Source organism: Cryptomeria japonica, chromosome 5, assembly GCF_030272615.1.
Source record: "Cryptomeria japonica chromosome 5, Sugi_1.0, whole genome shotgun sequence".
NCBI classification, from domain to species: Eukaryota; Viridiplantae; Streptophyta; class Pinopsida; order Cupressales; family Cupressaceae; genus Cryptomeria; species Cryptomeria japonica.
In genome coordinates this window covers 33,617,233-33,642,901 of record NC_081409.1, presented here as the reverse complement: position 1 = coordinate 33,642,901, position 25,669 = coordinate 33,617,233, and the positions used below count along the sequence as shown (strand labels likewise).

At 38.1% G+C, this 25,669-nt stretch overlaps 1 protein-coding gene and 1 long non-coding RNA gene across 3 annotated transcripts in view; one reads left to right on the top strand and one right to left on the bottom strand.

The window, feature by feature from the left end:
- LOC131057389 (receptor-like serine/threonine-protein kinase ALE2) overlaps positions 1–17,164 on the top strand; it is a 43,960-nt gene extending 26,796 nt beyond the window's left edge. Inside the window, exons 2-10 of one of the 2 annotated variants that reach the window (XM_057991552.2) lie at positions 9,385–9,469; positions 9,691–10,499; positions 13,058–13,153; positions 13,400–13,510; positions 13,695–14,066; positions 14,179–14,469; positions 14,577–14,966; positions 15,126–15,396; positions 15,590–17,164. In XM_057991552.2, coding sequence (XP_057847535.1) covers positions 9,385–9,469; positions 9,691–10,499; positions 13,058–13,153; positions 13,400–13,510; positions 13,695–14,066; positions 14,179–14,469; positions 14,577–14,966; positions 15,126–15,396; positions 15,590–16,337 — 3,173 coding nt within the window. In that variant the 3' untranslated portion in view covers positions 16,338–17,164. The remainder of the gene's footprint in view (positions 1–9,384; positions 9,470–9,690; positions 10,500–13,057; positions 13,154–13,399; positions 13,511–13,694; positions 14,067–14,178; positions 14,470–14,576; positions 14,967–15,125; positions 15,397–15,589) is intronic. The other variant, XM_057991553.2, reaches the window with a different exon arrangement.
- Positions 17,165–18,041: 877 nt separating this feature from the next.
- LOC131057428 (uncharacterized) lies at positions 18,042–21,286 on the bottom strand. Its single transcript, XR_009108978.2, has 3 exons — positions 21,067–21,286; positions 20,858–20,933; positions 18,042–18,457 (listed from the first exon to the last, which is right to left on the bottom strand). It is a non-coding gene; the product is annotated as an uncharacterized LOC131057428 (long non-coding RNA).
- Positions 21,287–25,669: the final 4,383 nt, after the last annotated feature.

Here is a 25,669-nt window from a genome sequence, read left to right as displayed (position 1 = left end):
TGAGCTGATGATCGAGTGTGCTCGCCATTATGACCCACAATCAAGATCAATCGTGTCTAAGGAAGGGAACACTTTGGCTTACCTTTCAGAAGAGGCTATAAGTGAGGCTCTCCATCTTCCAGAGCATAGAGATATGATATACAAAAGCTTAGAAGGAGCCAGGTCCATGTACGAAGATGATCCAGACACTTACTTGAGCATCATCAATAAGAATTGGTTACTCAAAAGTCGTCCTCGCTTGAGCAAGATTCCCAACACACCACATAGGATCGACTTCCAGGAGGAGTACAGAGATTTGATAACTTTGCTCAACCGAGTTACAGGAGCTCCTCAAGCCTTCTATTTCGAGAAGTGGATGTTCTACTTCATCCAAGTGATAATTCAAGGAAAAGGAACAATTCATTGGGCTAGAATGATTAGCCATTGCTTGGACGTGCAGTTAAGAAGACTGAAGGCTACCAAGTCATTCCATATGAGCTCGTACATCATATATGCCTTGATCAGGAGTTTTGAATATGCAGGACTACCTCACAGAGGAGTGATCGGAAGAGGGCCTGGGGAAGTCAGAGTTTGTGATTCTTATGTCCATTTGCATCATCCACCTGGAAGTGACTACAAGTTCGTCAATGATACCTTCACGATGAACATCACCAGGACATTGCAAGGCGGGATTCACAATCGGCTATCTCAAGATGCACAAGAGCTTGTAAAGAGGTATGGTGCTTGGTTCATCCAATTTCAGAAGTTTACATATATTAGAGTTCATGGGTGTCCTTCACCTCCCTACATGTTGCCGAGATATCCGACAGACAGAATAGTGCTACTCGAAGTGACTAGGTAGTTAGCAACTTATGCGAAGGCATTCAGACACAGGCATGGAAATGGAATTCTTGTGCCTATCATACTAGGAAATTCAGTTGAGGTATGCCCTAATGCTCTAGCCATGGATGATGCAGAAAGGGAGTTGGCCTTATATTCATTTTCATTCTTTGCCTTGAGAGAGAGTTTTGATCCTTATGGATATATAGAAGAGACAGTTGGTAGAAAGTACAAGCATGAATTTTAGGTAGAGGACTTTTGGATGAATCTCTTAGATGATTTTGAAGTAAAAAGAAAAATGCATTCCTGATTGTCTTTAGATTTCATCAGGAAATGCAAAATCTACAGAGTGGCCGATCAAGCTCAGGACAGTGGCAGACATCTCCAATCATCTTATGATTGAGAAAACAAAACAGTGAGGGTAGATTGGAACGAGCCTGAGGTTTTGGATCTAGATGCTTTGATGGCTCCAGTTTTGTCTTGTACTCGCAGATGGGTTGATGTGCAACATCAAAAGTTGAGAGAACAGAACATATCTATGACTTTTACTTTGGAGGAAAACCAGGGGAAGGAGGAGCAAGTGTAAGTGAAGGCAATCCTCATCCTAGAAGCACAAGCGAAGGCAACCTTCGAAGCGCAAGTGAAGGCAATCCTCATCCTAGAGGTTTGAAGAGGAAAGAGAGACCTGAGAAAAGGGAATCCTCCAAGAAGAAGCAAGAGGCCAATCGAGATCGCTCATCCAGCACATCTTCTCGACATGAAAAAAGGACAAGTCAAGTTGTAAGACAAGAGAAAAGGACACTTGAAGTCGAGGAATCTATGGAATCAATGGTACAGAATGATAAGCACGAAGAAGGACAAGCACCTCAACGTTCATCAAGTCGATCTCCCCAAGACAATGAGCTACATGAAGACAAGAATAATGATGAAGTGACATCTCCTCTTCGAGAAGAAGAAACATTGCCTAAAGAGATACAAGTTAGAGAAACGAGATCTGCCATTCCAGATTGGCTGAAGGAGAGACTAACAAGGGTGATTGTGATCGAAGATGAAGATAATGTGATTGACTTGGAGAGTCTTGTAGGGAATTCTCAGGAAGTAACAGAGAAAAGGAAGGCCACTAAGATGTCCAAGATGATCAGAGATGAGACAGGATCCAGGAAATTGCAGATAGCTACACCAGCAGTAGACAAGTATGAAGGTGAAATCCTTGCAGAAGAGTATGATGTAGAAACATTTGAGCTTGGTCCACTCACCGCCGAGCAGACATTGGATGAGGCAACCGATTCATTTGAGGCACTTAAAGATAAACTTAAGGAAGAAATGGAGAAAAATAGAAAGCTTGAGAGAGAGGTCGGTGCTTGGAGAGGCTACTTTAGCCATCTCAATCAACCTTTGGGACGTCAGGATCCAACAGTATCTCCTGTGCAAGCACTTCCCCTTGAATCAGTTGGTGAGGCAGAGAGAGTCAAGAGCTTGGTCCAGCTTATGAGCTCTTGGATTGACAAATCCCATACAGTTGCCATTGAATTTGCAACAAGAATGAGGTAGATCATCCACCGAGCTATCCAGGTTCTTGAGATCATCCACAACCTAATGATAACTATAGCTGCTTTTGCTCACACTAGAGATGTTATCATTCCTGTTCTACAAGTGATCAGGCAAACATCAAGGAAGATCCTAGCACAAGAAAAGATAATGGATGGAGGATCTCATAATTTACTCCAGTGGTCAACTCTACTCCAGATGAAGGAAGTTCTTTTCGAAGACATCAGTACCAAATGCAATCAAGTTGAAGAGGTCATCCATCCGATCCAGGACAAGGTGTTTGAAGTGTTATGTACTATTCTTGGCAGGAGGATTGAAGTTGAGACAGATGTGGATCTTCAAGAGTTAGAAGAAAGAGTCAAGGTCATCTTTTGCAAAGATGAGAATGTTATCACAGATGAGCAACGGGATCAGATGTTTGCTATCATGCTCCTAATTGAGAAAATCAAAGAACTTGAACCTGGATGGGATGCGGCTCTTCTCAAGGCTTTCGATCAAGTTATCCACTTGGAGGAACGAATGAGGAATCTTCTCGAGATTCCTATTGCTGACATTGAAGGAATCGTGTCTAGATTTGTTGCATATGCTAAGAAAGAGCATTGGAAAGGGAATAAGATTCTAGAAGAAAGGTTGTTATAGATGATGTGGCACCTTAATTGTCATTGGTCTATGCTTCCTAGGTTTTTGTGCCAAATTAAATATTTGGCTATGCATTTAATATTGTTCAATAAAAAGGGGACTTTTTGTAATAAACCCTAATTAGGGTTTGGGTGTCATAATCTTAGCCATTGATCTTCTTTTGATCTGGGCCGTTCATTGTAATTGAGGATGCTATATATACCCTCACTCATTTTCATTTTGTAATAGGAGATTAGATGAGAGACTAGATATTAGAGGAGATATTAGATATTAGAGAGAAGAAAGTTATTTTGTAGCAAGATTGAGCATTGAAGAAAGAATTCCAAGCAATTGTTGTCTATTTTGGCTTTGAGATCAATAAAATATTGAAGTGATGGTGTTTTATTGCAATTCTTGTGGCTATCTTCATGGTTGTTTACTTTCTTGAATCATTCTCAGTCGAAGTAGTATTTAAATTTGAAGGACTAAGTGTTGAGCTTGATCTTTGGTGAGATTCACGTTCCAAACCACTAGCTTCTTGCTGATTGTAAGGACGCCTTGTGTGGTCAACTGGAAATATTTGGATTGCTTAAACCTTCAATCATTATTGAACCATTGATATGTACCTTCATGGTAGTGTCTATGATTCTTGATGATTTGAAAATCAATAATCACCTTAGAAGATCGCATCAATCTCAGTAGAGTCGTAATTCCTTGGCAATACTGAAATTGGTCGAATCCTACCAAGTCTAGCCTACATTGAAGTCATTCTTAGGATTAGATTAGAATCTATCTCTTGCAAACCCTACCTTTTGATCTTTTTGAGAACTTGTTAGTTTTAGGAAATTTTCTGTCCCTGCAATTCGGACACGTAAGGCCCCTTGATGAAACAGCATTCACAACGACCACTGGTGCTTATCCACACGTAGAGACCCTACATCAAAGAACCCTGGAGTCATCCTGATTGATCCTTTTTTGCGATATCTTCAGCAATCAGAGGCTTTATTCAAGAGAGGATAAGGTACCCTTGGGTATTTTATTCTGTGTTAGGCAGTGTACAAAATACACGTCAACAATGCCTTAATGTATGCCAATAATTGTCTCACCACCTCAAGTAGCACCATTCTATTCGTTGGGTATCATGACAACATGTAGGGAGGAACAAGAGATCCTTGAACCCTGATGTAGGTGAACCTTGAGAACTGGATGGACCACGCACCATGTTGCTCTACCAACGCCTGTGCTTTTGGAGAGAGTCTCTGTTGTGATCCACCTCGAAATTGCCTCATGATATGCATAGTGAATGCATCATTCACTCTCTTGTAGTGTTATTTTGGTGGATGTTTAAGCTGTGGATAACAATCATACACCTTGATCTCTCCAGGTCTCCTTCCGACTACGCCTGTGTACATGAGTCCTGGATATTCAAAATTTCTCGCAATGGAGTATATAACGTAGGAGCTCATATAGAACGTTCTGGTACACATTAGCCTTTTTAACTGTTTATCAATGTTGTTGCTAACGAGTCTTGCCCAGTTGATCGCCTTCTTATCGCAGGTGATGGTCTCAATGAAGTAGAACATCCACTCCTCAAAGTATGAAGCCTCAGGTGCACCAACCAACTGATGGAGTAAGGTGATGAAGTCTCTGTATTCATCATTGAAGTCTATCCTGTGCAGTTTATCTGGCCATTTGCTTCTTCCTCCTCTACTCTTCTTCAACCAAAATTTGTCAATGATTTTCGCACAAGCATCTAGATTATCATCGTAGGCTGATTTAGCTCCTTCCAAGTATGTAAACCATTTCCTTGGGCTCGGGTAGATGTAATGTCTCGCTAATTGTTGTCTCTGAGAGGTATGCGAGCACTGTTCCATCCTTCGCCACAATTCTCCTTGAGTCAGAGTCGTAGTGTTGAGCACACTCTACAATGAGCTCGTAGCATTGCACCGTGGGAGGAAAGCCGGCTGCATTTATGATTCCACTTTCGATCATCTTCTTGGCCGTAGCTGTGGGTTCGTTGATGTATGATGGGTGGCGGAACTTCTTGGTGTCGAACTTTCCAAGATTAGTGTCTCCTACTTGCTCCAATTCGACGTGATTCTACTTTCGAATGCACTCCCCTTCATATCCTCCTTGATGAGCGCTTGGCAGGAGAGAGTCTTGTTTGGTTTGGGAGCCGCCATCCTTCACCTATGAGAGATGTGCAAGTTAGAACAAGTTGTAGCGCAATGAAGCTTATTTTCTTAACTATGAAATGAGTTTGCTAAAGACTGATCTATTCATTATGATTAAATACATTAGAGAGGTCTGGTTTACTACAACAAATAACTATCAATTCAAATCAAACCTGCCCCTGACTTTACATCAGTTCGACCAACGCACTTACTTCTGATTTTTTAAACTTCAACTTCAAAACTAAGTAATGAAGCAAATTCTAATGTTCAAGGTTCGCTGCCTTCTTGATTAGTTCAGGCGCTTTAAGGTGAATTCGCCTTCCTAAAACATCAGATCTGTATCCTTAATGCTTGAACTTGTTTGTTTTGATCTTCAGGCCTGCGCCTTTGTGTTGGAGCAATTTACTTATACTTTAGTGAAATTCACTCATGAATAGATAAAATTCGCTTCCTTGCTGTTGAAATCTCCAATCTGCACTTGAAATTCGCTGATTGCTACTCAAGAGAGAAGGAATAATTGTTTGATTTGATGCTAAAATGATTATTTCACTCTTACCTTTATAGGCGATCATCCTATGTAGGCCGACTTTGTCAAATTAAGACAAAATAAAAATTACCCTTTGCCGACCTGCCCCATGATTAATTTCAAATTTGTTTTGGGCGCCTAAGTTATGCATTGGTTGTCAATTTCGCTCCATTTTATCAACCCGTGAAGTTCGTTGTTATGTGGAATTTGCTCCAACTCTTAAACTCTTGAAGTCTGCTTGAAATCTTTAACTCATGAAGTATGTTTTTTGCTCCTTGATTCATGAAGTTCGTTTGAGATCCTTAACTCATGAAGTATGTTTTTCGCTCCAATGGCTCAATGCATGAAGTGTGAATTCCGCTCTAAATGGTTTGCACTTGAAGTCTTATTTCAATCGCCTTGCTTGCTTGACTTGCTTGTCTTTTCCGAACATGAAATCCGCTCCAAAACTCTCAAACCTGAAGTTTGTTCTCATACTCCAACTCATGAAGTTGCTTCAAATGTGAAATTCGCTCCAAAATGTGAGATATGAAGTAGGAATTTCGCTTGGGTTGCTCAACTCATGAATCATGTTTTTCGCTCCAATATGCAAAGTCATGAAGTTTGCTTGCAACTTGCAACTCATGAAGTTCGTGTTCTCAAATTTGTTTCATTCCTTTATTCCCTTCTTCACTCATGAAGGCTTGAAGATGTAATTCACTCCAACCTCCTTATTCATGAATTTCGCTCTAGAAGTCCAACTCATGAAGTTGAAAATTTCGCTCCAAGATGTGAACTCATGAAGTATAAATTTCGCTCCAAAAAGGCAACTCATGAAGTTCGCTTCAAAACAGGAAATCATGAAGTTCACTTGACCTTGAATGCATTCAAGGTGATCATCCTTCATTTCTTATTGAACTTCGATCATGTAGGCTTGTTTGTATATGCTCATTGATGAAATTCGCTCCAAGGGGGCAATTCCTGAAGTAGGAATTTCGCTCCAAAAGCTCAAGTCATGAAGTAAGAAATTTTGCTCTTATATGCAAAGTCATGAAGTTCGCTCCTGAGTGTTTGATCATGAAGTAGGTGTTGATTATAATTAGGGAATGGCGGATTCCAATTGCCTTGGGCAACATTGGAATCCGCCCAAGGGGGCCAGCCCCTTTCTCCAACGTGTAGGGCTGGACCCTATACCTCACTTCACTCCACGCTACATAATGAAACCCCACGCCACATACAAGGTAGCGTGCTAAACATAATAGGGCCAACCCTATCTAATGCATTTCGGTTAAAGGAAAAACAATAAATTAAAGGTCAAGCCGACATAAATGGATATTACATCATATAAGTAAAGATACTTTCACCTCAATCAAATACATTCAATACATCATCATGCAAAATATCTACATCTGCCTAATGCGAATTTGAAGGAGCAATATCACAGCGAATCACAATTGCTATGCCAGTGAATTACATCTGCCATTAAAGGGTGCAAAATTCATCCATGAGGAGAGCTAACTGAGGGCTAAGGTTGCTGTCCAACAAAGTGCAGACTTCATATGCAGACCTAGGGCTTGGACCTGATTGCTGTTGGAAGTGGTAAAGGGATGCTTGTGAAAGTGCAGTCTTGTGGAAGACATTATCAGCCCTAAGTGCAAACATCTTCAAGTGCTTGAGATAAGTGTTGTAATCTTTATATGACTATAATCCATAATCAAATCTGAGGATCTTTTCTGGCTGGGTTTTTTCTCCTAGGAGGTTTTCCCAGGGTAACCGTTTGTTGTTCTTATTTCTTTGTTCATTTCTATGTCATGCCTAAATCTAGATATCTCTAAATCTTTCAGCTAATCAAACTAAATTCTGATTTCTGAGTTTATATTAATCTGAAAGTAGTAAAAATAATAGTAGGTGCCTTTTGACTCTCTCATTCTTCCACTTTCAACATGAGGAAATTCTCTCCAATACCCCAACTTGTGAAGTTCGCTCCAAAAGGTGAACTCATGAAGTTGGAATTTCCCCCCAAAAGTGTAACTCATGAAGTAAGTGCTCTCAACTCCTTCACTTCATTCCTTTATCGCTAATCTCGCCTATGGAAGCTTGAAAGTGAAATTCGCTCCAATACATTAACTCATGAAGTTTGATTCCAACTCTTCAAACCTGAAGTTTGCTTCCAACTGTGAAGTTATGAAGTTAAAACCTAGAGAAGACTTAGAGATGAGGTGGATTACAAATGAACTTATCAAGACTTCAATTCTTGGAATAATTCATTCAAATGCTCAAGCTCATGCTTATACCATTTCTCAAACAAAGACTCAAGGGAAAATTCACTCATCTATCACTTAACACGAAGCTGGCAACTTCAATAAACTCCTTAACTAGACCTCTGATCAATTGACATGATACGCAAACCCTATAAACTTACTCATTTCATTTGCAAAAAGGAGGGAGAGGCTACACTACGCACCTAAAACTCAAAAAAAAGAGGGGGTCCCCATTTTGATGGGGCGATGTGTGAAATGGTCACGACAGTTTCCTAGTCGCTAGGAAACTCCATTAAAGGAATGAAGTCCCCTCATTGAAAGCCATACCTACAATAGTGAAGCCCTACTATGTAAAGGCATGGGCAGGCACCTTGTTGTCGATGCCTATTGAGATCTCTTGGATCAATCCATCTCGGTCGAAATGGGGCAAGCAATTAAGTCCCTGCATGAAAAACCTTTTGATGACTGTATTTACAAATGATAAAGCTGTATCTTTATTCAATTCCCTTGTCCTTGTCAAATGATGTCCATGTGCCTCTACACCATGTCTCCAAGTCAGTATATGAGTGGTCTTCAATTTTGACTGTTGTTGGCCTCTTATTTATCTGCCTCTGCTTTACCCCCTCTCGTCATATGCTCGTTGTTTTAGCATTCTAGCTTGTAATTGTCTTAACATTTTGAAAGTCTAGTGTTCTTTTCTTAGTAGTTTTCTACTGTAATTTAATCTGCATTTGAGTTCTATATATATACTGTCCAGAAGTGATGAATGTAGGTCAATGGAACTCACATATATATATATATATATATATATATATATATATATATATATACTTATTTCCTAAATTCCTATTAATTTAAAAATTCTGTATTTTATTTTTATTCAAAATGTTTTGGTTCAATAATTATGGTATGCAATAGTAATCATTCATATTTTGTGTTGTGTTTTTTAAAACTCTTACCTTAATATCCCCCTGAATACTAAAATTTTGAGAAGTTGTTTCTTGTGTTCCTTAGCCTACTAGTGCATCACTCTTCTCTAGCCTTGCCATTTATTTAGCAACTGTTATTGTAATTTTTTGTCTCTGCATCACTCTTCTCTAGCCTTGCCATTTATTTAGTAACTTTTATTGTAATTTTCTGTTTCACTCCCCATTTGTTAATAGTTCAAAACACTCCTGTGTACATTTACACACTGTATATTTTCGAAGGGAAAAGGCTGAGTGGTACCTGTCGATATAAAGACATGTTTTATAACAAAGATTAAGGCAAAATAAAAGCATGCCAATGTTTGTGGCAGTCCTGCTAGTCTTCTATCTTGTTAATTGTTACGTCACTTGGTAAAATGTAACATGATTTCTTTGAGGTGATGCCTTATGTGTAAACCTTGAACAACTGAACTGAACAAAACTTATTTTCAGAAATATATGTTTGACGCCTTTAATTCCTTGTTTGTTTATAGATATGATAAGAGATGCTTTTGAAGGGGACAACATTCTGCTGAATAGTCCAATGAAACAGCACAGCGAAGAATTGTTCTGTTTCAGGTAAGTTATTATCTTGATACCAAAGAAAGCAACTACCAATATGTTGATTCATGTATTGTGAAGTGGCAAAATAATGTATGCAGCTGCTGTTACATCTTGGCTTAATCAATAAGAAGACAAGATTAGCTTTGTTAACTTGTCATTGCTTTTACTTAATTGGATATAGTTGCCAAGATATATTATTAAAATTATTTTGGCATGTGCTTTCCCCTGATACGTAGGAATGGGAATCTTGATAGCTGCATTGGATCTGCTGTCAGCGGTGAAGGGCAAGATTTGGACCAGCTTCTGCAAGCAGAAACACTCAGTGATCAGCAGCTTTTTGATAAGCCATCAAGTTCTGCATTATTGCCTACTGCTCGTGTGTTGCTGGACTCTTTGAGCTCATATTCACAAAGTTCAATTTCAACATCACATAGAAATTTGGCTTCACAACAGTATCTCCATCATAATACTCATTTGGGACGTTCCACATCTGTTGCTGCCAGTCAGTTGACTTACACTTCTTCAGAAAGTTTGCTGTCCAAGTGGGCTCAGCATCTCTTCCCATCAACAAACTTACCAGTTGATCCCATGCCTCCATTCTCACAATCTTTTCAAAACCCATCTCAAAACTTTCCAATTCCAGAAAGACCATATTCTGAAAGGATTGTACGGAGGCTAGCAGATTCTCCATCTTCTGTGATTCCATTTCATGATAGTCAATCTTTAAAGTTGACCTCTCAAAGATTTGATCTTCAAAGAAAGCAATATCCTGGAGTTCCTCCTCCATTGCATGATCAGTCTTCACAACTTCATTTAGCTGTTGTTCATGAGCAAGGTCCAGCACCAAAAGTTGCATTTGATATGGTAGACAAACCTAGTGTACCGTCAAAACAGATTCCTCCAGTTGCTGTACCAATTTCAGTATCACCTTATAATCAGTGGCGCCACAGACATCATTCCACTTATTTAGCACCTAAACAGTTCAATGATCCATTCCCAGCATTGCCTTCAGCAGCCCATTCAAAGACTTTGGTTAGCCCAGCTGGTATGTTTTTTGGATTTTTTATTGCAACTTATTAATGGAAATGTCATACATTTGATTGTTGTTTTGTAATGTGTAACTTGGATTGTGTGAAATATATTTTTTATGAATTGTTAAGAGGTTAAATGATTCTGATCCATAATATCAATGTGTCATTTATTTTCATTTCCTTAAAAAAATAGTAAATCATTGCTTCTTTGTTAAATTTACAGATTTTTGCTATTCTATTCAGATTTCAGAAAAGAGGCTACAATTTAATATAGTTTGAAATAGTATACCAGTAAATCTTTGATAGCAAGGCCTAAACAGAGAGTTTGTAGTAATCTTGTGGTGGAAAGGAAATCTTCTTATATGGTACATCTAAAGAAAAGCGTCTGAACTTTTAAGTTCTTGTTTTTTTTTTTTGAATGCTTGTGTATCGTATTATGTGCTAGAATTGCACTTCTACAACTGTCGACTTCAAACTATTTTCTGCTTAGCTAAATTTTATTATTTTACACTCTTTTTAAGGACGGTGGAGGATGTATGATGGCAGTCCCGCCTTCCCGAGATTGCTTGTCCTCAAGCAATTTTAAATTTTGATGATCAAAGATCTTGGCTCCTTCCCAAGTGGCATCTTCTATAGGTAGACCCTTCCATTTTACTAGATACTTTTGAATGAACTTATTCCGCAATCTCTCTTATCACATATCAAGAACGGTTTCAAGCTCCAAAATTAACTTGCCTTCATCATCAAGTGGAGGTAATTCCAAACATGGAGTAACATGCTATCCCAGCACCTTTTTGAGTCAAGACACATGAAAGGTATTATGGATCCTGCTATTAGCCGGTAGTTCCAACTCGTAGGCAACCTCTCTTATCCTTCTTAAAATCTTGTATGGTCCATAGAATCTAGGTTTAAGTTTCTCAGCTCCACTTATCTTGATCAATGATTGCATATAGGGTTGTAGCCTTAGGATAAACAAGTCCCCAACTTCAAATGTCTTTTCGCTCTTTCAATCAACATATATCTTCTACTGGTTTTGTGCTAGGTGTAGATTATCTTTAAGTGTGTTCAATGTATCCATATTTTGTTGCACAAAATCTTTGGCCCCTGGTACACGACTTTATTGGAGGATCAAACCTCCAAATGAGGTTGCCTCATACTCATACAAAGTCTTGAATGGACACATCCCTATCAACATATGATGGGTGGAATTATAACAATATTACCCTAGGTGTAACCACTTGATCCATTCAATTTGTTGTCCGGTATCATAGTTCCTAGGCATCCTTCCAACCATTTGTTTACAATCTCTGTTTGTCCATCTATTTGGGGATGATAACTTGTACTGGGTGTGAGTACTGTTCCTGCTTGTTGAACAAGTACCAACTCAATCTGATGCCTTGGTATACAAGCAACCAACTCAATGGGGCCCCCACAAGCAACCAACTAAATGGGTGTCCACAAGTAACCAACTCAATGTGTGTCCACTTTATGGGTAGGAATTCATATTCCCGCATTCTTTTGTGTTTGCCTTTGCTGTTGCTAATAAGATTGCTTCTTAAGTCAATACACAATTATTTTTGAAATAAGAAATCTATCTATCAATATTAGATTCCACATATAACATATCAAATAGTTCAGAATTATGAATATTTTCACTATGTCTTACTGCTGTATATGCTCAGTTGTATGAGAACTTCTGATCTTATTCCATGCCTTCCTCCAAATGAAGTTCTCCTTAAATAGCCTTCAAGGGGGATGAATAGACACCTTCCTTGCCTCTTCTCCAAATGTGGTGTCTTCTCCAAGTTAATCACTGCCTTATCAAAAATCATATGCCTCTTCATCTTATGGGGCCCTTGGGAATTGCCTTGTTTAGTCATTTGTTACGTATTACAAGTCTGCCGAATAAAGGAAGGAATTTCATTATGTGGTGGTCGGCTTAGACAAAAGAAAATGGCCAAGTATTATGAATAAGGCCATTTTCTGCATATGGATGCATAGCTAAATTGTATTATTTTACTCTCTTTTAAGGATGGTGGAGGATGTATCATGGCAGGGGCATGACAAATTGTAACTCAAAATGTAGCTGTTAAAGTTTGTTGTTACACCATTATTTCAGGGCCCAAGTATTGTATTCAGCTTATTGTTAATATGCTGTTTGGAGATGCAGCTTAGCTAGTTGAAAGTATGTGACTCTACATGGTTTGGTTGGCCGCAAAATGTTTCCTTTACCCAGATCTTGCATATCCCTACAGTGGGAAACAGATCAGGAAGATTTATATTGGTTGCGTTGCTGCTGAATCAAGTCTTTCTGATCTTAAGTTAGTTTGTTGTTATATTTATCTTTGTTTTACATGCTTGAGTGTCTGCAATTTGATCCAGATTGCTTTTGTTTCTTATGTCATGCATGCAAAGATTTTGTCATCTGATTTGGCTAATTTATGTTATGCTTTTGTTTCTTATGTCATACATGCAAAGATTTTGTCATCTGGTTTGGCTAATTTATGCTTTACTTTCATTCTAAGACAAAGTAACAAAAGGCACGATGTTGCTTATATTATGTAATTTTCAGTACATCATGCTCGTCCTCCTAGTAGTTCAGTCCCTTATTCTGCAAGAAGAAAACGGTCAGAAAGGCATGCAACAGTAATGCCACCTACTAGTCAAGGTATGCTGAGTTTCAATTCTTGGTGTATTGTAGTATTAATTATCTCTTCAGCAAGTTGCTTTGGGCTTTTTAGAGGCTATTTTTAAACCTAGAATTGGAGTCCATTCGGATTATTTATTAGGAACCCAACATGCATTACAACTGTGCATGGTGATGGATGTATGGCTATTTGTAATTTTATACTAACTACTAAAGGAATTCCCAAGAATAATGGTCACAAGTCCAGTGTAATGATGTATTTTGTAGGTCCAGTTGCAGTTTCTCCAAGGAAAGCACCCTCTGGACATCATCCAAAGAAGCCAAAAATTCCTATTGCTGCATCACCTAGAATATTCCTTCCTCCACCAACCTATCAAGGTAAGTACGAATAGTTTCTAACCATTCTTACAAAGAAAAGTTTCTTCATGAATCTGCTGTTTTGTTCAGTGCAAGAAATTTCAACTGTTACAAAGCGGGAAAGTCACCGCAGTTAATAGTTTTCTTGCTCAAACAGAAAAAAATAGTTGTAAACTATTTCTAATATTATTTATTCATCCTACAGACTGTACAAAATTGACTTGTGTTGAACCACTCACAAATACTCCTCCTGATGCACCATGTGGTTGTGTGCTTCCTATGCAAGTTGGGATTTTACTTGGGGTGGCACCTTATGCCATTTTTCCAATGGTGTCTGAGCTTGCTGCCGAGATAGCAGCTGGTATTTTTTTGAAACAAAGTCAAATTAGGATAATGGGAGCAAACGCAGACCCCCAAGACCAAGAGAGAACACATGTGAGTATTGATTTAGTGCCGCTTGGAGAACGATTTGATAACATGACTGCCTTCTTGACTTACCAAAGGTTTTGGCAAAAGAAGGTGATTATTAATGAGACCCTTTTTGGGGATTATGGAGTTGATTTTGTTCATTATCCAGGTATGCATTTCAGGCTATACTCTCTTTTGAAAATATCTAGCACTTGGTATGTGTTAAAATGAAATTTTGAAACAAGCTATTCCTTTTTAAGAGGTGATCATGTTCATTTCAGGGCTTCCTCCATCACCTCCTTCACCATTTTCAAATACAACTGATGGCTCAAATGGCAAGGGCAGTGCGATAAGTGGAGGTTTAAATGGTGAAGAGCCACTTGGGGTTGATGTAAGGAGAAAGAGTGAAAAAATGGGGGGTGGAGTTATTGCGGTTGTTGCCTTATCTTCAGCTGTTGCAGTAGTGATCTGTCTTGCAGCAGTTTGGTTCATTCTTTTGAAATGCAGCAACCAAAGTAAGTTGCCTGCAGCTGTTCCACCCACATTTGTTTCATCTGTACCAAAAAGATCAGGTACGCCTGTAATCTAAAAATGCGTTAACTTCTTTTTGAATGTTTTTTGTTGATTATATCTGTCATTGGACTGCTTATCTAATGACTGCACAATTTATTTTGTGCAGGTGGTGGTTCCATCCTCTCTAGTAGCATACCAAGTTCAACATCATTTTCATTTGTTTCGAGTATGGCTACTTATACAGGATCCGCTAGAACATTTACACTAGCTGAGCTTGAAAAGGCTACAGATAGGTTCATTTCTAAGAACATACTTGGAGAGGGAGGTTTTGGAAGAGTTTATCGAGGAGTATTGGAAGATGGAACCAAATTGGCTGTTAAAGTTCTCACAAGAGATGACCATCAAGGAGGGCGAGAATTCATGGCAGAGGTGGAGATGCTCAGTCGATTGCATCATCGAAACTTGGTTAAATTGATAGGAATTTGCACTGAAGAGCGCAATCGATGTTTGGTCTATGAGCTTATCCCAAATGGCAGTGTGGAATCTCATTTACATGGTATAGTATTTTCTCACCAATCACCCATTTCGTAAGTTATGCTGAGATGTCTGAAATTTATGTTGAGAAGTAAATGTTTAAGTTCAAGTTATTGCTTTCATCATCATGATATTCTTGTATTTGGAAATTAGCAGAATGCATGTGCAATTTAATGTGCAGACTGTGCATTGGTTTCAATATTTCCAGGCCCAGACAAAGAGACTTGTCCACTAGATTGGGATGCACGCATGAAAATAGCTATTGGTGCAGCAAGAGGACTTGCCTACCTGCATGAGGATTCAAATCCCCGTGTCATACATCGTGATTTCAAAGCTAGCAACATTTTGTTAGAGGATGATTTTACTCCTAAAGTATCTGATTTTGGACTGGCAAAAGTAGCTTCTGATGAAGGGAAGGAGTACATATCCACACGGGTTATGGGAACCTTTGGGTATTTAGCTGGATTCTTTTCAGGCTCAGTGCTTCAGATTTTCATTTTCATTTTTTCGGTAGCTTAAGGAAATAATGTGGTATCTGCAGCTATTAATTTGATATAAATCCTATTATTTTTCCAGTGGGAGATATTGACTCATGAATTTTATAAGAATACCTAGACTTACATTAAAGTACTTGCGCCCCTGCAGATATGTAGCTCCTGAGTATGCAATGACTGGGCATCTGCTTGTGAAGAGTGATGTATATAGTTATGGTGTAGTTTTGCTTGAGTTACTTTCTGGAAGGAAGCCTGTTGACATGTCCCAACCTCCTGGGCAGGAAAATCTTGTTACCTGGGCTCGCCCCTTACTTACTACTAAGGAAGGATTGGAGATGTTAGTAGACCCTGCTTTAAAGGGAACCTATTCTTTTGATAATCTGGCCAGAGTTGCAGCCATTGCTTCAATGTGTGTACAGCCTGAGGTTTCTCACAGGCCATTTATGGGTGAAGTTGTACAAGCCTTAAAACTTGTGTATAATGATTTGGATGTGAGCAACAAGGGTGGATCTCAAAACTCTAGTCAAGTAGAAGATTCACCTAGCTCTCAAATCGAGCTTAAGGAAGACTCTGATCATGCATGGTGGCCAAGCACTCGGTACATACCTGATGCTACTTCTTTTGTTACAATTGACTATGATTCTGGCCCACTTCATGCACAGGGTTTAGACATGGAGAGACCTCTTTCAGCATCTGCACTGCTCTCTTCTGGATGTTTAATGAGAGAATCATCAGACTCTTTCAGGAGGCATAGCTGCTCTGGTCCTCTGAGGACAAATAGAAGTAAGCCTGCTTGGTACAGGATCCGGGGTCTAACTAGAGGTAGCATGAGTGAGCATGGTCTTACAAGGCACTTTGGAACTGGTTTAGGTACAGATGTGAATGAGTTTTGGCCTTGATGGTATTGTGTGTAACATTTTTGGCCTGGCTAAGCACATGAGCTGGCCTTATGCAGCTTGTGATACCAGGGTGCAAGGTGGAAAGAACTAAGGCTCCTAATGGAAGTTTTGTTGATAAGGAAAAATTTGAGGTTTCAAATAAATGATTTAACAAGTTGCTTGCTTGAAATTTCTGAGCATTAGTTTAGTAAACTGTTCGTGCATGATGCATGTGATTTTAATTGTGCCTTGACTATCTTATAGAAGAGACAAAATGATTATTGGGGCCATGGCACTGTACCTCAGCTACCAGAACATATCACCATGGTTCTTGGGCCATGGGATTCAGTTTTATGGTGAAATGCATTCCCTGGATTTATGTCTTGCTGGGAACAGCAGTGGAATATATAATCTGTTGTTCAAAAAGAGACAATGAACAGATAGAAATCAAGATCTGTATTGTGCCCTTGTTGACATATCCACGGGAGCATCTTATTACCCAAGAACAGAAGTGAAATAAAGAAAATCTTTCTTGCAGCCAGTGAGTTGAAGATTTATATCCTGGATTATGATAGTTGGAGCTTGTTAGAGAATGGGCAGGGCCCAATTTAACTGATGGAGGTCATTTTGTTGCCACTAAATTTATTTTTGTCTGCATTTTAGTGGATACGTTGCACCCATAAAGTGACACTCCTATGTACTATTCTGCTTGTATTAAAGCTTTTTTAATTTTTTGCACTTCCGCATTTCTCCAAGGATTTTAATTTTGACTTTTACGATACATAAAGACTCCAGCTCCATTTGAACTTTAGTGTAAAGATTACGTATGTTGGGTGATTTTTACCGTAGTTCTGTCTTGATTATTAGATGGTTAATGGCAGGTTGATTAAACTCGTAATCTGCAAATGTTTTAAAAAAATGATGGTTCTATAAATCTCATATGTGTGCTCTGTTGAATGGTTTTTTGGGAATAAAATTAATTTTTTTTGGCAGGTTTTGGAATCACAACTGCTTTAAGTGGGCTTTGATATACCTTTGGATAATTGTTTCTTACTTTAGGAACATTGTTCTGGGTATTTTGGATTGGTCCGAACAGCTTCTCTACTGCCCTCATGTATAAATTGCTAGTCTTTATCAGTGGTAGATAAAATTCACATAGAATCTTATTGTTCCAACTTTCAAGGAAAAGTAATTATGTGAATTTTCAATTTAATATACATAGAAAAAAGGTAATCTGATGTTTTGACCTTTGTATTTACGAACAACTATAGAACAAAAGCTTGAAGCAGTAGAGTAAGAATGACATGGTTTGGGACCTCTGAAGAGAGACTCAATTACAGTCTACCTTTTGGTTTGGAATGAGGAGTGAAGATTGGGATGTCTAAGTGCAACATGTTTCTACTGAAATTAGATTGGTAGTTATTAAGGGAACAAGAACCGGTCACTTTCAGAGTGTTGGAATTCGCATATTAAATCCGTCTATGATGAAATATTATTCCTTTCACACCTCTGCCAACATATATAGAGAAGAATTGTGGGCATAGCCTTTAATCAATTCATAGGCTGCTTTGGCCTCGTGGAAGTTATTAAAATCGATCTTTCATTCATTCATGATAAAGTATTCTACACGTAGATTGAAGAGACGGAAATCTCTCTATAAATCAAATTCTTGTGAGCTTGACTGTTGCAAACTCTAAATTTATGTAGTACATTTTCTATGGCCAAGTACAATGTAAATAAGGACAAAAGTTAGGATTTATAAAAATGACCTAGACAAAGCTAAAGTGCCGAGGATAGAAGAACAGAGCTAAATGCAGTGGTTAATTTGTAATCTTATAATTCAGGCCATGCTGAAGAGATGGGAGTGCAGGGTTTGAAAAACACTCCCAACTTGGAATTTAAAGAAAATATCTAAAAGTTTGTTACCTCATATCCAATTGGAATGTTAGTTTGAACAAATTTACCATTTTTTTTTTAATAAAGAAGCAATTTTACTTTTATCAAATCTTCTACCAAAATTCTCCTCAGTGGAATTTTTCTTTCTAAACAATCTCCATTGAGATGCCATGCCGGAACATTATCATTACTAAAACTTGCTCTATTTCACCCTTGCATTAAACAGATGGCATCTTGGAGAGACCCTGCATAAAGTTAAGGGAACAATGAAAATTGTACATTATTAAAATTGTTATGAAAGAAATGAGAGGCCATAATTTTAAAATTGAAAGAAAATGTACAATCTAGAAAAGCATGAAATTGCGATAGAATATGTAATATTAAATATGCAGACTAAAGCAAATAAAAATAAGTATTTTTTGTTTAAGAGTAAATGCATTTGACTGGAGGTAAGAGAGATTTTGACTGGAGCTATAAATTGAAATACTACGTACGTAAAGAACACAACAAAGTGAACTCAATAATGAGGAACTACATGGAACAGACAGCCCAAAGGAGCAATACAACAACAAACCAAAAAGTGGAGTGAAACCTCCAACCAATCGACTGATAGGCATCAGCTAAATGGTGCTGCAGCCCCCAGGTGGATCCGCTCAGAATGGTAAAAAGTCAAAAGGCTCTGATGAATTCAGGGCTTGAATGCCAACCCCTTCTCCTAAATTCCTTGCCATTGCTAGCCTCGTAAGCCATACGCAATTCAGAGGGGGCTGGGGTAAGAGGTACATACCTCCTCTTTCCGGTCTTGTCAATTATTTTAAGAGGCATAATTTATTGAAGTGAGGCATAATCTATTAGAGGGACAGTTGAGAAGTTGGGGGAGTTCATCATCTTAGAAGACTCACCAAAACCACACCTCACACTAGCACTTTCGAGAAACCACCACAGTCCAGCTTAAGAGACTCACCAAAATCACACCTCACCTCAGCACTTTCGAGAAACCAACACAGTCCAGCTGAAGGCATCAACGTTGGGCTTTGTACCATAGAACTTAACAATCAGGGAGTCCCTTAATCTAGCAGAGGCCCTATCAACCATGCTGTCAGGGATGAAAAGAGTCAAGCAATTCCTTCCCAAAGACCACGCCCAAGTCAAAAGGCGAGGCCAACAGCTCAAACGCGACCTGCAAAGCTTCACGGCAAGGCATACGGGCCCTACGCTCCTCCACAAGCCCCTGAGCCTCCAACCAGATGTCCCAGAGTCGCTCGTACTCCTCTTCCAAATCCCATGTGCCACTCCATTCATCTTCAGGATCAGGCCGACCAGCCACATTGCATCGCCGTCATCGTCACCCTGTCCCTCTTCTGGAGTATCCTGCAGATTTCCGCTACTCCCCTTCGAATTTTGTCTTCTCACTCATCCTTTTGTTGACCAATATTTACTTTTATCTGTTGATATGTTAACGCAAATAGTACAACTAGCTTAAAATAGTTAAACAACAGTCACAGATTTATAATTGAGTAATATATTTTATATGTTTTTTACCTATTCAATCCAAATGACCCGGTTTTCGTAAATCGTGTTTCACTGTAAGCCCTCGTCATGAGTATGAATGGTCATTTGGCTCTCACTGGATCTGGGCCCCAATGCACATTGAGGGGAAGCACCCAAGACACTCATCTCATAAAATAAACTACAAAATTAGTTAGAAAATAGAGCGCCCAGTGCAAATCCTCCCTCAGCAGTGGTCTTTCAACTCTACAGATGGAATGGAATTCTAATGCAGCTTATGCTCTCATATTTCCTTGGATTTTATGGTTCTTAAGCAATGGACGATCAAATGTAGGCTGTTTGTGCCGATCAATGCAGTCTATAGCAGCTGCATCTGGGTTCTGCATGGGACACAATTAAGCTTTGCATTTTTAGACCTTACAAAATATTTTCTCACCAATTTTTTTATTGCTTGATCTTTCAACAGACCTAACAATTTTTCTCAAAAGCTCAAGTACTTCGGACGCTTTGGTGGAATTACGTCTTCCCATGTTAAAATATTTCTCACAATACTGAGAAGATTGCCTTGCCTCTAACTTCGTGACAGAGGTAAGCACCACCATAAATACTAGAACTAAAACTAAACCATTCAAATCCATTCATGATGTCTTCTTTGGAAATGCTCTACTAAAGGTTGCCTCTATAATGTGATGGTGCAGCTTGTCTCATGTACTGTAAAATAAGAAAAATCCATACGATACTTAGTGACCATGATTTGTTTATGAAATTTGTCGCAAGGAGATGGATTTCTTCAGCATTGACATTAAATCTGGTGGTGTAACAAACATGTAAATGCCATAAATAAGAATTTTTTTTTTTTTATCTTAAATTTGTAAGAGTATTAATCTTCATTTATCTATTCAAGAGAATTAGACAAAATTCCAGAATTTATTAGTTTGAATATTTTTTTAAGATTAAATGGGGTAAGTTTTTCATCACATTCCATAATTCATTCATCATCATTTCTTTTATCTTATTTGTTCATTTTGATGATGAATTATCCAAAATATTGATGAAGAAATTTTTTTTCATAATATTCAAAACTATTCAAACTAACATTATGAAGTGAAAATTTATTTTAAAATTGAATAACTTACTTGGCCTCTAAGAAGATTGAGGGAGCTTACTTTGTCATAATTGAATGATCGAAGATACAGAACTGTTTTAAATGATCTGGGAAAAAAATAACATTGAAAATATCGACAAGTGTTAGAAACAGTAAATATGATGCAAATATGTAAGCAAAATTCAAATACTCAGATCAGACTAGTTCCAGTTAAAAACATTTAAATTCATGTGATTTCACCTAAATAGAATTGATGATCATTTATGCAGCATCACTTTTAACTATTCCTATGCATAAGACCTTCCATTGTGTGCTCTGCCATTTAAGCGTTCGCAGCAAGAAAGATTTCTTCCCGAAATAGAGAGAGAGAACCTTAAAAAAGCACAAATATACAGACAAGATCAGAGCCGTAGAAAACGAGAAATTTATAGAAAAAATCTCAACTACCTTGTTTTCAGAAACTTTGTTAAAGCTTATTTTCTGAAAACGTCAGAAATCCTGCTTTTATATAGTGAAAAAAACATAGAATTAATGTTTTTTAATTTTTTGAAGACCTATAATGATAATGGGCTTTATTAAAGATAGAGGACTAATATAGGATGAAATGCACAGTTGGTATTACCAATCACCAGTTGTCAGTAGACATTTTTCCGTAACGGTCCCAAAATCTTACTTCATACGGTAAGACAATCATTAAAAAAATAATATTAAAGAACACTATAATGGTGATTTGCTTTTCTAGTATATCTATTTTTAATTATTTTAAAGCAATTTTAAAATATCTAATATGAATAAATCATCAGTTTTTTATCAGATTTACTTTAAAAAATATTATACACAGAGAAAATATAAGATTATTAAAAATATCTATTTTCACAAGTTTATGTACAATATTTCTACAATATCCATGAACTAACTTGGACATATCCAATGATTTTATTTGAAATGTTTGAAAACTTTTTTAAATATAAAGATACACATAGAAGCAATTGAATGTAATAAAACTAAGAGCTTAACAATTAAGTTTAATAAAATTTTGCTTTAATACAATAATCAATTTTTTTTATTTTTATAACAAACCCTTGATCATAATTTTGATATTATTAGTAACTACAACTAGTTTCTGCGATGCCGTCTGCTCCCGTTGCCCTAAGGCCGGCTGTGTCTGCCGCCGCCGCTGCCCTAAGGCTACATGCTGCGAAGTCGTCTTCCCTAAGATCGGCTGGTGATGCCGTCCAGCCCCCTCCCCCTGGTACGGTCGGTGAGACTGTTTCACCTGGTGCTTTGAATGGGGGCTCTGTGGGGGTTTCCTCTAAGAATGGTGATATGGTGCATCCAACGCCCTCTGCTGCTAATCATGCCCGTGGCTTGGGACCTGTGGCTGTTACTGTGTGCAAACCTTTGGTTTTCAAAGTGTGATGAAACTGATATGGAGATCATCCACACTTCCTCTGTGTTTGAAGCTCATGGTCTGATTTGCAAGTTTCGGGGTTTTTGGCCAAGCCTTCCTTAGCTGCACACTTGGATTTCCCTAAGTTGGGAACCAATCATAAAAAGTTCAGTTAACATTTTTCCTTCAGCCAAGGGTTTTTTCATTGCCAAATTTGAATATGCAAAGGATAGATCGAAAATCTTAGGTATTAATCCTTTCAGCTGGAAGGACAAATTTGTTTTGATGGTTAAACCCTGGTTTTCGGGGTTTAACCCATCTATTGATTCTTTTAATGAGATTCTTATTTGGGTTAGGCTCCCTAACCTTCCCCTTTATCTATGGACGGATTCTCTGCTAGAGGAAGTGGGGGAGGCTTTAGGCGAATTCCTAATGATTGATAAGGAATCTTTCCGAATCTATCATTCTACTTATGCTCGGATTTTGGTTAACATTGGTGTCTCTAAAGGACTTCTAGCTGAGTTAGAGATTGAATCTTCCTTGGAATCTTGGGTCCAATCACTCGACTTTGAAGGTATTCCCTTTAGATGTCGAAAGTGCTTCCAGACTGGACATGTTGTTGCACAATGTGAAACAGATAAAAAGAAAAATAGATCTGCTTCTTGGTGGAAGGGTGCATCCGTTGAACACTATTTTGTTAAAAAGAAAAGCTTCTCCCAGGTGGTGGCATAGGTTCCTCAGGTCGATGGTAGTGCGCCTCTAATTGCTGCCTCCGTTTCTGGTGTTGCCTTGCCTCAGGAATGTGTGGATGCTTGTGGTGGTATCCCGACTGATCGTTTGAAAAATGCTGGATCTTCTTTTTCAATGGATGACCCTCCCGCGTCCCAGATTGGTGCTGGATCTTCTGCTATCCCTGCCTCTCTGGATGTTGGCTCTGTTCCTCCTGATGATGGGAGGTCCTCTATTCTGGACCCATCCTCTTGGCAAAAGGCTGCTGCTAGGGTTGAGGAGGGATGGATTACTGTTAAAAGTAAAAAATCTAAATTGTCCCAGTCCTCTTTTGATATGACCCTTCGATCCCACAAGGGTAGGACAAATTCTTGATCCTTCCTGGCTGGGTTAGGGCTGCTGGTTTTTTGCAGTTGGTTGGTTTTTGGTGGGGGTTTTGTTGTTCCCCTTCTTTTGATTGGCTGTGCCGAGTCTCTTTTGTGTTCTGTTTCTTTGAGTGGACTTTCAAGTTTATCTTTCGGTTTGGGTTGTAGGTCCTTCTAAAACCTATTGTAATAACCCACCATAATTAACTCAACAAAATTGACCATTCTTTTTTTTTTTTTGCTTTAATCTATTCATTGTGTTTGATTCAATCGCATACTCTGGGCATCCATCCATTTGGATTAGGCATTCATCCATCCGGGATGAGCATCTAACCATACGGGTTAGGCATTTGTCCATATGGGACATAAGATTTCATCTATCTAATACGGGATAGGCATCTACCCATGCAGGGTAGGCATCTATCCAATTCGGGATAGGAGGTGCTCTGGCCAGAGACTTAGACTCATCGAGACCATTCGGGTCTTGAGCCACTCACTAAGTACTACACTCTTCTAACAGAAGTGCACCGAGGTCGCCGTCCTTAGGAGTAATTAAATAACATAATACAAGCTTGAATTCCGCTTCGAAATTTGGCTTAAAGCCTCGGGAAGTCAAGCGAATCCATATAGGATTCCTTCCGAGTATGCGTTGAATTTCTTTTTCCAATTTAATTATCTTATCTTTTAAAATAGGATTCTTACTCAATCTTCCTTTACCAAGCCTGGACCCCACCCACGAACGCCTGAGTACGAGGGACAACTCCGTCCCAAGACTGCCTACATACCCGCTTCGGCATGGGATCAAGGCGTAAAGTATGTAGTTCTATTTTCTATTCTATGGTTTGATGTAAACTGATTTGTGGGTACGCAACCCTTTCTAGGGTCAATGTCCCAAACAGTTTCTCTGCGGTTGCTACCCATGGTGGTAGCACTTAAACAAAGGCTCAAGATGGCCTATTGTTTATGGCCTAATAACTACATCCTAACACCTATCATGAGCGTCACCCTTGACCCAATTGTCAATCACCAATACCCCTTCAAGATTTTAAAAAAATCAATTTTTATAAAAGCATTTCACTCAACATCCCTATAGGGGTTTACTATAGTTTAACTTAGCGGATGAAAGATCATTTAAAAACTATCTTATTAAATTACTGATCCAAGCGGGATTACTCGCCCATTGGATTTTAACTTCCACGTGTCCCTCATTACTCCCCGATGATTTATAGGGATGATGCCATAGACATCGTTGATGTAGCTTTATTAGGCGTTAAGTGCAGTAATTCAACACGACGACATTACCCATAAGCGTGACCCAGAGGCACTATATATACCGAACGCTACTTGGTTTTGGTTTTCCAACTTCCTTTATTTAATTTTCTAACTTATGATAAACATCATGCTTGAAAAATAATTATGAATTTAGACATTTGCAAAGCTTAATTACTTGATGAATTACATGGAATAAAAACCATAACTAACATTATTTATTATTCAAACTTGAACTATAACTTTGCATAATAATAACAAATAGGAAACTTGCATAATAATACTTAAACGTGAAACTTGCATGGAGATGGAAATGCCAATAAATGTAATTATTCTATAAGTAATTTGCATGTTATAAGAATAGTTCAACTTGTATAAAAAAGTCAATAAATGTAATTAATCTATAAGTAATTTGCATGTTATAAGAATAGTGCAACTTGCATGAGAAGGTCAATAAATGTAATTAATCTATAAGTGATTTGCATGTTATAAGAATGGTGCAACTTGCGTGCATGATTAACCAAATCCAAAAATAGTGATTGATTCAATCATATTCACGTGAATTAATTGCTAAGGGCCAACTAAGTGCCCAATGGATCTTAAATGGAACGAGTAACTCTAATTAAAAGAATTTGATATAATATAATTTATGAGTATAAAATTTACCAAGGATAATTTAATCGTGAATTCACTACACAAAAATCCCTAATATTTAAATTCAACAACTTAAAATTTATATTAAGGAAAGAATTAATATTTCCTAATTTAACTTAAAATTTAAACAAAAATACTTATTAGCAATTAACTTGAAATTTATCTAAAGACAATTAATAAGAATTAATTTAATATTTAACTAAAACAATTATTAAAATTTAACTTAAAATTTAATCCGAAGTAATTATTAAAATTCTAAATTGCAAATTTTTAAATATATATAAAAAAAAATAACTAAGAAGAAATATAATTTAAGCAGAAATTTTGTTTTAATAGTGATTGGGGCGGTGGGGACCACGGATCCCATCACCCCCCTGCGGTCCTGCATGTGCAGGCCCGCAGGGTTGAGGGGGCCTCGTGGTCCCCTCCACTCCCC